At 42.2% G+C, this 12,179-nt stretch overlaps 1 protein-coding gene across 1 annotated transcript in view; it reads right to left on the reverse strand.

Moving 5' to 3' along the window:
- SHISA6 (shisa family member 6) overlaps positions 1-12,179 on the reverse strand; it is a 254,984-nt gene that overhangs the window by 11,445 nt on the left and 231,360 nt on the right. The window contains exon 4 of the mRNA XM_074921896.1: positions 11,248-11,310. Within this exon, the coding sequence (XP_074777997.1) occupies positions 11,248-11,310 (63 nt within the window). The remainder of the gene's footprint in view (positions 1-11,247; positions 11,311-12,179) is intronic.

Consider the following 12,179-nt stretch of genomic DNA (forward strand, 5'->3'; position numbering starts at 1 on the left):
ATACATTCCTGTTGTACACCCCTCTAAAGTGTGCTCAGTAAGATCAATGCAACATGTGCTTCATATTGCACTCATGTACCTCAAGACCGCTCTTACCTCCTCTGAAGCATGGACTAGTGAGATTAAAGCACAGATTCTGCCCAAAAGAAATAGAGCTGCAGGAGAACTTTACCCTGACAAGTGTGTTGGCTTTGTGCAGTGTCCAAACATTTGTTAACTTCTCCCATCTTCCAGAAATATTTAAAACAAACTCCACCCAAGTAGAGTGCAGATCTTTCAGCATGCATTTTTCTACATCCGAGTCACAAATTAAACTGTTTCTTGCAAAAAAATATTTGCAGGAGACAGGCCATCTCCTCCTCTGCTGCCTTTCTCCCATGTGGAGCCCTGTTTGCATTAGACAGCAGAGCATCTTCCTCCTCTCTGAATGCTCACCTTTCACTGCGTCCTTGGTGCTCTCTGTGCCTAGGCTTGACCCAGCATTTCCCACGCATGTCTGCACATGGGAATGCAGAGCTGCCCCCCACAACTTTTCTCCCACTGTGAATTCCCCTAGATATTTTATACCTTCTGTCACCGTCACCCATCCTTCATGTTGCACACATGCTTCTCGATCAAAAGCAGGCTGAGGCAGTCTTGTCTTCTGGCACAAACCTGCTCATGATTTCCCAAAGCCAGCATGGTCAGAGCATTCCTCTGAAACTCTCAGCAGAGTTACACCTCCTGTGCTCAATTCAAGAGGTACCTGAACCATTTGGAATATACCAGGGTATCTAAGACACCCACAAAGTGCTGAAAGGAGTGATGTGAAACCTATCAGAGCTCTGATAACACCCATACTTACAGTTGAATTACAACTACCATGTCAACAAACCCCAACACTTGCTCACTCCTGCCCCTGTTGTCACTGATTCCATGCACTCTGCTGCTCTAGGAGCTTCTTCACAACGAAGCTTCCTGCAGAACAAACCACAACAGTGCACTCTTTCCCAGCTATGTCCAGGGTATGATTGTGAATGGAGGGGCAGCTTCCCCTCTCCTTGAGCACATCTTGCACCAGCATCTTATGCGATCCCCCAACACTGCCAGCACAGCAAGGTGAGGGGGAAGGAAGCTGCTCTGTCAGGAACAGGGACTTCTCACCTTTCAGCAGGCACCTGCATGCTGTCCTCTGGGCTCAACGACTGACAGCCAGTGTCAGCCACCTCACAGAAAAGTAACAGCCCATCTTTCTGCTACAGCATAATTTTGTTCCCAGTTCTGGGAAATTATGAGGCACTTTCTTACAGAATTTAGCAATGGTGAAAATTTCCTCCTAACAACGCAATAACCACCTTGGTTAATAAACTTTTCTTTCCTATTGCTCATGTATGTCTCTGCACTCCTGGAATAGGGTTATTGTCTGGCAAAAAAGAACATAGCCCCAAGTGAGCATATAGCTAACATGTCGTCTCTCTGAGAACGTTATTTTCTTGTTGATGACTTCAATCCTTGTCTAATAGAGTGACTGCAGGATTAAGAAGTGCATCATATTCATCAGGGCACTGGAAAAAATTGATTAGATATCATCCGTTAAAGAGAGACTGTATCAGCATTGAAACTATGTCCCCACTCCTATTTGTGCTTGTGTGGCAAGGACCCTGGGGTAAAATCTCTTTGCAAATTTCTCAGCCAGAACCTGTATCTAATCCCCATTTTGCATGGAGGTTTGGACATGCTGAAATAAGCCAGTCATATGTATGGAATTTGTGTTCAGTGCCAAAGCAGGAGCAGTAATTGACTGCTTGCATGAGGTGTGTGAAATTAAGTGCCATGCATTTATGTGATGGGCTTGTTCAGAATCAGTACATCTTCTTACTGCTTTTTCCATCCAGTCAGTCAGGAACAAACCGTAATGATTTTGGCAAATGAGAAGTCACCTTGAAATCCACTACCCATCATTCAGCAAAATAAGGGATAAACTGAAATGACCAAAGATAATTTCAGATGTCTTTTGCATAATATAGTTTGAGGGCAAAATCATAGAACTGAGAGACTCTAGTAAGGATAAATATCTTGTGCAATTTATATTCTGGGATCAGTTCAGCACAAGTTTCTTAGTAGTTCTTCACTCCTGCAATATTTATGAGCCATGCTTTTCTCTGGTCTCTCTCCTTTTTGTGGTGTTTGTTGCCTCCTATGGAGGATGCAGGACATAATTAACAGGATGTAAATGAAAAGGTCTCCTCATTCCCTGCAATGTAGCTGAGGTTGTACTCTGTTTCGTTCTCCAGCATTCCCACTCATTCCAGTCTAGCTCTCCATTCTGGGCAATGGGAGATGACCACTGGACAATGGACAATAGCTCATGGTTACTGGGATTACCTTTGAAAGTCAGTATTAGTCCATATTTTCCTCACCACCATCCTGCAGTCACATGCTATTTTATGCTTCTCTGATACAACATGTGTTCTGGACACCATTTGCAAAGTTATTTACAGAGGAACATGGAGGAAATGAAGCCCACCCAGTGCATAGCACGTACAAGAGAGGTGGGAACATAATCCAGTAGTGTAATTTCTCTTTGTTTCTAAATTCTCTTTGCTCAAAGCAACCAAACCTTTTTACAGCCAACGCAACATCTTAAAATTCTGCCAGTGTCTCTCTGATTAATTCAGCAGGAGAGGGCTCAACGCTGCAAATGCTGAGTTGCAAATCCTCCTGTACTGAGCATCAGGGGCTTCCCAGTGCTGACCGGAGTGCCATGTTGCCCCAGCCCCTGGAGGGTAGCATGGCACAGCACTGCCAAACACTCACTAGGCTGCACAATGTTGACATAAGCTCAGGAAAGGAGCAGGCAGCTCTGTAGAGAAAGACTCTTCCTTTGCAAATCTAATCTCTCTTCTTGGACACCTACCAAACAAGGACTGTGCATTTCTTCTGCTTCAGGAGCCAGAATTGTTCAGTCAGTCCAAACCCTCTTGAAGCTCCATGAAAACCAGGAGACTCATGGGCCAGATTCAGAAAGGCTCCCCTGCTCCATTCAGGTGAGACTCTTGCATAAAAACCTGAGAAAGTGCTGGATCATGTGGCAGAGAGCCCTGCACCTGAGGAACCAGGAGCACTGCCTACACTGATGGACTGCCAGAGGAACACGTTACCTGCTACATCCTGCTCTATGCATCAGAGATTGTAATTACACCCAGACTCTGAGTGGACATATGGGTTCACTTCTCTGCTTTATGCATACACTGGACTGCTTTGTAATCTTATGAAGGAAAGGAAGTCACTCTAAGTTGAGGGAAACCCTTATTTCACTGTCAGTGCTTTGCAAACTTTCTGCAAGCACAGGGCTCAGAAGCAGTTTCAGGATTTCTAAAGCTGGAAACTTGTGTTGTGGAGATTAGATCTGAAGCCTTTGTGAAGTGTCTGCTCTGCCCCTGTTCTTGGAAGACAGTTTCTGTTTCAAAGCATGTGTACATGAGGCGCAGAACCTTTCATGTACAAGGACAGGAGCAGATGATACCCAAGACCAAAAAAAAGTTAATTTATGGCAAAGTTTTAAACAAAGCTCAAGTGGCAAAAGGGATGTGCTCCATATTTGCATATGAGTCTGCACATATGTTGTGTGAATTTTGCAAGACATTTCAACAGATGCCTTTAAAAACATTCACCCAGAGAAAGCAAACAATGTCACCTAGGAGAAGCTGATACAACCAAGCCTTCTGCTGCTCAGCTTCAGTTCAGCATAGCTTCAGTCCTCTGTCAAAGCACACACTGCTCCCCCAGCACTGCCTTCTGCTCAGCCATTTGAAGGTTCAGACACAAAATCTTCTCCAGTTCTGATGCAAGCTCTTACAAAGACCTGCGTTCCTCAGAAAAATCTGGTGGTAGCTGATGACGTTTGGTAGCCTTCTGTGCCAAGACTTAGCACCTCCTGAGCCATCCTGGAAGTGACATACTGTTGTAGCAGGCAAAGAACTGATGTTCACAGTCTCGAATTAAAATTTATAACATATATCTTCAGTGTTTGCAGGGGGAACTATCTGTGTTTTCACACTTCTTTTTTTTATGTTACAAACAGTGTTATTAATAGTCGTTTGGATCTCTCATGAAGAATCTCAAAGAGGTTTTTTACATTTCCAGGTCAGATCCTCCATGGTGTAAATCAGCAGCTCTCCAGTGAATAGCTGTTCTCATTTATATGAGCTGGAGATGTAGGATTTTAAATTCAGGCAGTGATAAAAAAACCTCTGCATATCAGGATGGTGCTAGGATTAGGTCTTTCAGGGCTTGTGACTGAGAGCTGAGCAGCAATCTGAAGGACTAAGATGCAAAAAGGATGAGCTACATCAACATATTGCAAGGTGATGTCCTTAAATGCTGCAATGTGTACACACAGCATAATGATATACCTGAACCCTGTGAAGAAAGATGCTTCTGTGTACACAACGTGCTTAACTGAAAGTAACATAGTTACATACTACAACATGGGGTGAGAGGAATAATGTAACCAATTAAAATCAAAGGAAAAACTACAGAAAGTAGAATTGCACTTAGGAATCACAGCAAAATATATATTCACTTCTCCTGGAGTTCACCGCATTTTCATGGCAATGCAGAAAACAACACATGGCTCTGGCACCAGAGCAGCCAGCATGTAGAGCCAAGCAGAACTGGGACTTGATGAATTTGAGACCGTTGAATTGAAAACTGTCAGCTTGTTAACTCCTTCCACTTCTGTGAGTGCCTCAAGCTCAAAGCTTGCCATTGCATGGAGGGCAAGCTGGTTCAAAAAGGAAAATGCATCATCGTGTTTGGTCCTGGCAGCAGACAAGCAAGGTAAGTAAGCCAAACTAGCTCTAGTCACCGAGAGAAACAAATCATCCATCCTGAAATGGCCATGTGTGACTACACGTGTGCCACTGGCTGTGTGCCACTGGCTGTGTGCCACTGAAGTCCTTTATCTGCTCTCAGCCCCGGGGTTGTTCCCTGCCCCCTGCATCACGAACTAAAGGAAGGTCAGCACACATGCCATCAGAGGCTAGGCACATGGCTTAAGTCCAGTCCTGGCCCAAACAAACCAATACATCCCCTGCACCGGGGTTGGCTCTGCACTGTAGGACATGGTTAGCAAATTCTCAGGTCAAGAAAGGTAAATGGTGATCTTGGTTCACTGATGACTTTGCTCAAATCTGCTTTTTAATTGTGCAACTGGAACTGTATCGTGACACAACAATCTGTGTACTTTGCTTTACAAAGCTGGTGCACAAAGCAGCTGAATCATTAACTGGTATCCCCATCACAAATGGCAGCTTGTATGGCGCTACACTGTCCAGTCCTGTCAGACTGCCTGGTTCACCTCTCTTTCCACTTTCATTAAAGCCCTGCTGCTCTGCAGAACGAGCAGTGTACTTAATGTGTCTATTTTTCTGTAGGTTATATTCTAGAGATCTGATTATTTTCTAATTTCCTCACATGTATTTCTACTGGGGATAAATCTAATTTAAACAGTCCTTAATTGTTATGATTTTGTAAACAGTGTCTTAAACACAATAGACACGAAACTCTCAACAAATTGCTGGAGGAGATATGACAGTACAGGGAATAATTTGCGTATCTTCTGGGATTGTCCCAAATTGAAGCTTCTGGTCTGATGTTAGAAATGTGATGCAAGAATTATTTCAGCAATTTGAGGGATACCTCAAAGCCCTGTTACTGTGTGGATTTTTGAAATGAAGAAAAGAGAAAGGAAGAAGGAAAGAAAAGAAAGAAAACAGAGGAAGGAAGGAAGGAAGGAAGGAAGGAAGGAAGGAAGGAAGGAAGGAAGGAAGGAAGGAAGGAAGGAAGGAAAAAAGGGAGAGAAAGAGAGAAAGAAAGAGAGAGAAAGAGAAAGAGAAAGAGAAAGAGAAAGAGAAAGAGAAAGAGAAAGAGAAAGAGAAAGAGAAAGAGAAAGAGAAAGAGAAAGAGGAAAGAAGAAAAATGGATGGATGGATGGATGGATGGATGGAAGAAAAGAAGAAAAGAAGAGAAACAAAGGAAGGAAGGAAGGAAGGAATATAAGAAAGACACACACATGTATGCATATATATATATATATATATGAATTCGTTTAAACTTCACATGGGTACAACTATAAAATGGAATTTACCTCCATCAAAGTAAATTCAGACATCATCTATTGAAAAATACTTGGTCAAATTAAAAACTTGAATTTAAGCTCTTTGTTTCTTATGGTATTTTACCAAGTATTTTTTGGGATTATTATCAAATGCAATGAACTGACATAAAAATTATTATATGAACTTCCTACTAACTATATTATTTAGCAATGTGCTTGTTATTTATATAGATGTAAAAAATGTTTATACAAGACTCTTTTGGGTAGCATAATTAAATATGTACTAAATATAATGAGATTAAACTTTAGTAGCTGTAAAAAATAAAGTAATAAGCTTTACAGGAAGTGAACCCAGGCAGTCAACATATATTTCTGTTATAGCTAATGCTACACTGTCTTGGTTGTCTTGGTTCTGTTTTGTGACTGTTTCTTTTCTTTTCTTTTTTTTTTTTTTTTTTACATTTTAATGTTTTTATAGAAAATTAATTTTATATGCTTTTTTTTTGTATAAAGGCTGAATAGCTAAGCAAGATAAATTAATGTATCGAAAGATTTACTTGCATTTCATTTGTAAAACTTCACTGTGCTTAGAAACTAGTACTCGAGCACTCTCATGAACCTTTTATATACAAAATCACCACATTTCCAAATCTACTGTAGAGCTTTTCATTTGCAGCTAAAATCTGCAGCTGATGTAAAACTAAAGTCTAGAGGTAAGGAAACCAACGCCAAATTTCTGATTTCAGTGGAAATGAGGTCCGAAGTCTGTCACTGAAAGCAAAATTTAAGATGAGGTTTCTAAAGGACTGTAGATACCTCTATAATGGGACATTCGGTGTCCTGGAAGTGAATTAGGTGAATGTATAGACTGACACCAGAAGAAAATCAACAGACTCCTTTAAGATCTGGGATACTCAAAGTCCCGCCTTGCTAATTCAGAGTTCCCAGCAAACATCAGAAATTAAATCCTGGTATTGCAGACCATGGATTGACAGATTCACTTGCTTGTGGTCATTTCTCTTGATCTCCACTGGTAATTGTCTGCCCCACCATGCCACATTTTCCAAAACCAGGACAAACATATATTTCACCCCGTGCCAGCCAGGGAGGGAGAAAGGGAAGACTTTCTTCTCACTCTGTGTTAACTATGCTGCAAAGAGCTCTATGCTAATTAAATGATAGCAGCCTGACAGAACAGATTATATGCGATCCCAGCATTAATTAGTAGTTATTCCTTCCTGCATTGGAAGAGTTCAGTGTAATCACATCAGTGATCTCACAGTGAGGGGCATAGCCTTTACACTGAGAAGATGTGCACCAAGTGGCAACCCCCAAGCCAGGTTATAACAGAGGGTCTTGGGGTTTTAGCCCTGGGAACCCAAAGTTGAAGCTGAACAGCTCAGAGAGCTAAGGTCAGATCTGCTTTTTCTGGGTCCTTGTGAGCATTGTCCTTATCCCCTTTAATTTTTTTTTTTTTTTTTTTTTTTAATTTTCAGGTAAAAATCTACCACAGTAATACAAGGGCTCCTGGCATATATGGTGCTGAGTGAATCCCATTCCTTCACAGAGGGTCTGTTGCAGCAGCATCTGAAGGGAGCAGAGCATAGGCAGTCCATGGAAACAGATGTTTATCATCCTCTGCCTTTCTCAGCTGAACAAAGACAATGTGCTGCCCCACTGCACATCTGGATCACTCTCACGCACTATGATCCTGTTAGGATTCCCAAGACCTTTGGGGAAATTAATGGGTTAGTGTCATTTGCTCTAGTTCTGCAGAGGACTAGCCAGTATAGGAAGGGTAAAGGGGAGCAGAGGGAACTTGACTTTCGTCCCTCCTCCATGAGGAGTTCTCCTGCAGAACCATGGGCCCCCTGTCTCCCTCAGCTGTGATGTGGAAACCCTCTGCTGTTCGGTCCCAGGGCTGTGTGAGTTTGGAGACTCATTGTAATGGAAATTATAGGAGACAGTAAGAAACTTGTGAAGTTCCTATGATGGTGGGAGATGGGAGAGAGATCACCAGCCCACAGCAGCTGAGCTCTCATCCTGACAGGTATTCCAGTTTTCAACAGCTCATGCTTCCCTTCTCATATACAGGTCAAGTGCATCCTTGGTGAGTGAGGCAGTCCCTGGGGAGACTGTAGGGAGCTCCTTCAGTCATGGGAGGGATTTTCTGGCTGTTTTCTGTGTTGTTTGTTTGGTGTCGTGTCACCTACAACAGCTGCTCTGCTTACTCTATGCTGGTAGCTTGAGAACTTTCCTCAGCTTGTTTTACTTCGGTCAAGAGTGAACTGAACTTGGGCCACTTGCAACATAGGGCAAGTCTTGAGCCTCACACTAGCTTCTTTCCCTTCTTCTGATCCTTTCAGATACTGCCACTGCATGGTGGGTGCTAAAGACAGGCTAAGGGACAGAGCTCATGAACGTGTGCTCAGGAAGACCTACAAATCTGCATAATCACACAGAAAATTTACAGCATGTCCTACCCAGGAAGAGAATTAAATTAAACCTGTGGTGTTGCTGAACTATCTCAGAATTTCAGCAGTAATTATGAATACTGCAAGCTCCTTTGGTGCTTTATTTGAAAGGTCCAAATATCTTTTTAGACTCACCGAGCAATGGCTCGCCAGCAACAGCACACATGAATATCAAGAACAAAAGTGTCCATGACCATATGGGTAATTTAGGAGTAAATATAACTCTGAATCATACAGATATTTGTAGTCAGATCATTCAAGTCACTTTGTACAACCAAACTATTAAGATACAGTGAACACAAAAAATGAGTGGAGAAAAGAAGTGAAAGTTTCTAATCCAAGTTCATGAGTATATCTGCTTTGACTTTTGTCTCTCAAGTACATGAAAAAGAAAGACATCTGTCAGGTCCAGAGGGAAGTTTAACTGTTTCAGCACATGTTGTTACCTTGAGTTATTGAATGCAATAGGGACCTGATGATGGAGCTACATTAAAACTTCTGGACAGAGACACAGGTAAATGGGACTCATGCCTCTGCTGGGGCAGATCTTAGAACACAGCATGTGCTAGATTTGAAGAATAAGTAGTAAGACCAGAGAGAAGACAATACAATGTCAAGGCTATTACTCCATCTTTTTCTTCTTTTCTTAGGAAAATAAAAAATTAAACAAAATAAGTAGTCTGTCAGTTAGGTTCAGTAAATATTCCCATGTTACTGTTGGGTTTAAAGCTGACTTTGTTTCTCCTGTGTTTTTTGGGAGGTGTGAAAAAAAACCCTAATAATGTAGTCTTACAACTGACGGTAACTTACAGGCTGAGGAGCTATCTGACCCTGCCTCTAGGAATAAGAAACACCAAAGGTTTTAGGTGACCTTTTCAAGGGCAGCTGTTCTCCCACTTTTTTTTTTTTTTTTTTTTTTTTTGTGCCAAGTAAGCACAGAATTTCTATACAAGAACATGCAACTCACAATAAATCAATTCCAGAATAGTTATCAAGATGAAGTTTAAGAATTTAAAAAAAAATGGCAGAACAGAAAGAGTAACAAATATGGAGATTCAGAGCTGCAAGAAGTGTATATTAAGATGAGATTTATCCATCATGTACTGTCTCCCCCGCAGAAGGATGGTTCCAGCTGAAAACGCTGGAGGAATATATTATATTCAAAGGGTATAGGGTGCAGGGAACGACAAGGACAAGACCAAGACAAGGTAGCAGCAGAAGAGGGAAGAAAGCAGAGAACACCTGGGGGTTGAGAGATTGGACTGATTGCATGGAGACAGGGGGAACCACTGATCTGGGTGGTCTGGATTTGGATGAAGCCAGGAAGCTGCAGGTGATATGACTGTGTGGTCTGTGATTACCACAGCGAAGGGAGGAGCATGCTGTCCACACTCAGCTGCTAATCAAGGGCCAAGGGAATGAGAAGGAGGAGGGAGCAAGGGCAGAGGAGGCAGAGGAATGGAGGGACAGGGCTGAGCAGAGGGGAAAGGGTTTCTGGCCATGGAGGAAGTGAAGAAACAGCTCCAGGCTGGGATGAGATGGTGGAAACAAAGGGGAAAACAAAGGACTATCTTTGGGTAGGGCTTGAACTCTTGAAACTGGCTAAAGGATGACATGGGACACCCTCAAGTTTATTATGTCAAGAGGGCTGGATAGAGAGGTGCTGATAAATGTGCAGAGGTAAGACAAATGAAAATTGTGGTTTTCCAGAGCTCAGCAAGAGCCCTGTTAGAAGGGGTATTAGTACATGTGAAGCTGTTGGGGTACAAAAAAAAAATCCAGGGAAGTTTGGAGCAACTCTGGAAGGGTTGCTTTCACCCTTTAGAGGGATGTCCAGACAGGTTATATGGTGGTGATAGACTGCCCCAGACATCTGCGGTGTCACTTCTGAGGTGATGGGGGTGTGTCAGTGCTGGTCCACCCTGTGGTGGGCAAAGGGACATGAAAGGTGTTCTGGGTTTCACAAAATCCTAGGATCATGTTTCCACAACGAAATAAAGTGGATTTAGAAGGAGTGTGAGAGCAACCACTGGAACTGGTTTAGAAAGAGGCATTTCTGTTTGTGAAAATGGGCAGGAAGAGTCCTGAATCTCTTCATGGTCCTTACCTACCCTGCATACCAGAAACCAGAGAGATATTGTGCCATGAACCAGGGGCTTCAGTAGGTTTTCCCAGCCAGACCCATGCAAGTATGGGCTGGACAGCTCAGATTTAGCTGTGAACCCAAACTCTGGATACATATTTTTATGCTAAAATCATGTCATCTTAAGAACCATTGCCCCATGTTCACCGTCCTTCTAGCCTTAGAAATATGCACAAGCAGCACTATAAGTTGAGTGGCTTGGTGGAGAAGATGAACTATGGTTATCATTTTTACTGTTTTGGTGGGTTAAATCTGACAGCATCTTGGTGATGTGGAAGGGTGAAAGGAGCAATTAGACATGGGTAAACACAAGGTTGATAGACGAAATTATAAAAGACTGGTCCATATTTCATTTTGCACACTATTTAAAAATATGGTCCTATGTTTAATGTTAATGGAAATCATCATTCATGCAATATTGCCATAGGAACATTCCTATTAACATTAAACATACTTTGATACCAGTAAATGTTACTGGCTGGCAGAGGAAAGTTACAACATGTGTAATTTTGCTCTTTGTTTTCTCTTACCATGTGTAGGTGTCTGGGTGGCACTGTTTAGTATCAGGTGATTATAATTTTGTTCTTGGTCATCTGAAATTCACAGAAAAAAAAAAAGAATCCCTTTAAGAAACAGCTTAGCATATCCACTGATCTGCAGATGATAATTACAGCTCACAGTATTCACAGGAAATCTCAGCATGATTAAAGAAAGGAGAAGAAAATGCTTAAGAAAGCAGAAGATTCTGTTATGTAGTTCACTTAAAATTCCAGATGCAAGAAGAACACGATAATGGGAAACTGCTCCCCTTCTGCTGAGCCTGCAAATTAGTTATCTGCAAAGGTAAGAGGCATGTCCAAACAGGGAAAACCACAACTGGTGTACAGACATCAGTGGTATGTTCCTGGGAACTGCTGAAACGCTCAACCCCCACTCCGCTTCTCCATCCCCACCCAGCATGGAGGTTTTCAGGACATTAGCCCAAACTACAGAAAAACCAGACTGTCCCACTGTGACCACAAAACCACAACAACAACGTCCTGTGTGAGTACAGGGAAAGATCAAAAAAGTGGCCTCATAAACACAGGAGGTAGAGTTAAATAGCTGCACGTGGACCGTAGATGTCTCTCCCCTGAGAAGTGAGAATCCTGTAAGACTGATGCATTCAGTATTAAAGGCACCCTGCTGCAAAGTAGGAGGAACGATCAACGGCAGAATGACGGCTACCGTTGTGTTTAATATCTACCCTTTGTGTTGGAAAACAACTTTCCCTCTTTCTCACTGTAATAAAACCATTAGATAAGTGACTGCTGGTAAACTGCTATCATCTTCCATTTCCAGATGAGCCTTCCTAGATTATGGAAATGTTGTAATGTAGGGTGAGAAGAGATTTCAAGAAATCTTCTTCCATCTCAAGCTCTCCCAGTGCAGGATGGGTTAATTTGATGTCTAGTCTGCTATT

The sequence above is a fragment of the Athene noctua genome, chromosome 18 (assembly GCF_965140245.1).
Source record: "Athene noctua chromosome 18, bAthNoc1.hap1.1, whole genome shotgun sequence".
Taxonomy (NCBI): Eukaryota; Metazoa; Chordata; class Aves; order Strigiformes; family Strigidae; genus Athene; species Athene noctua.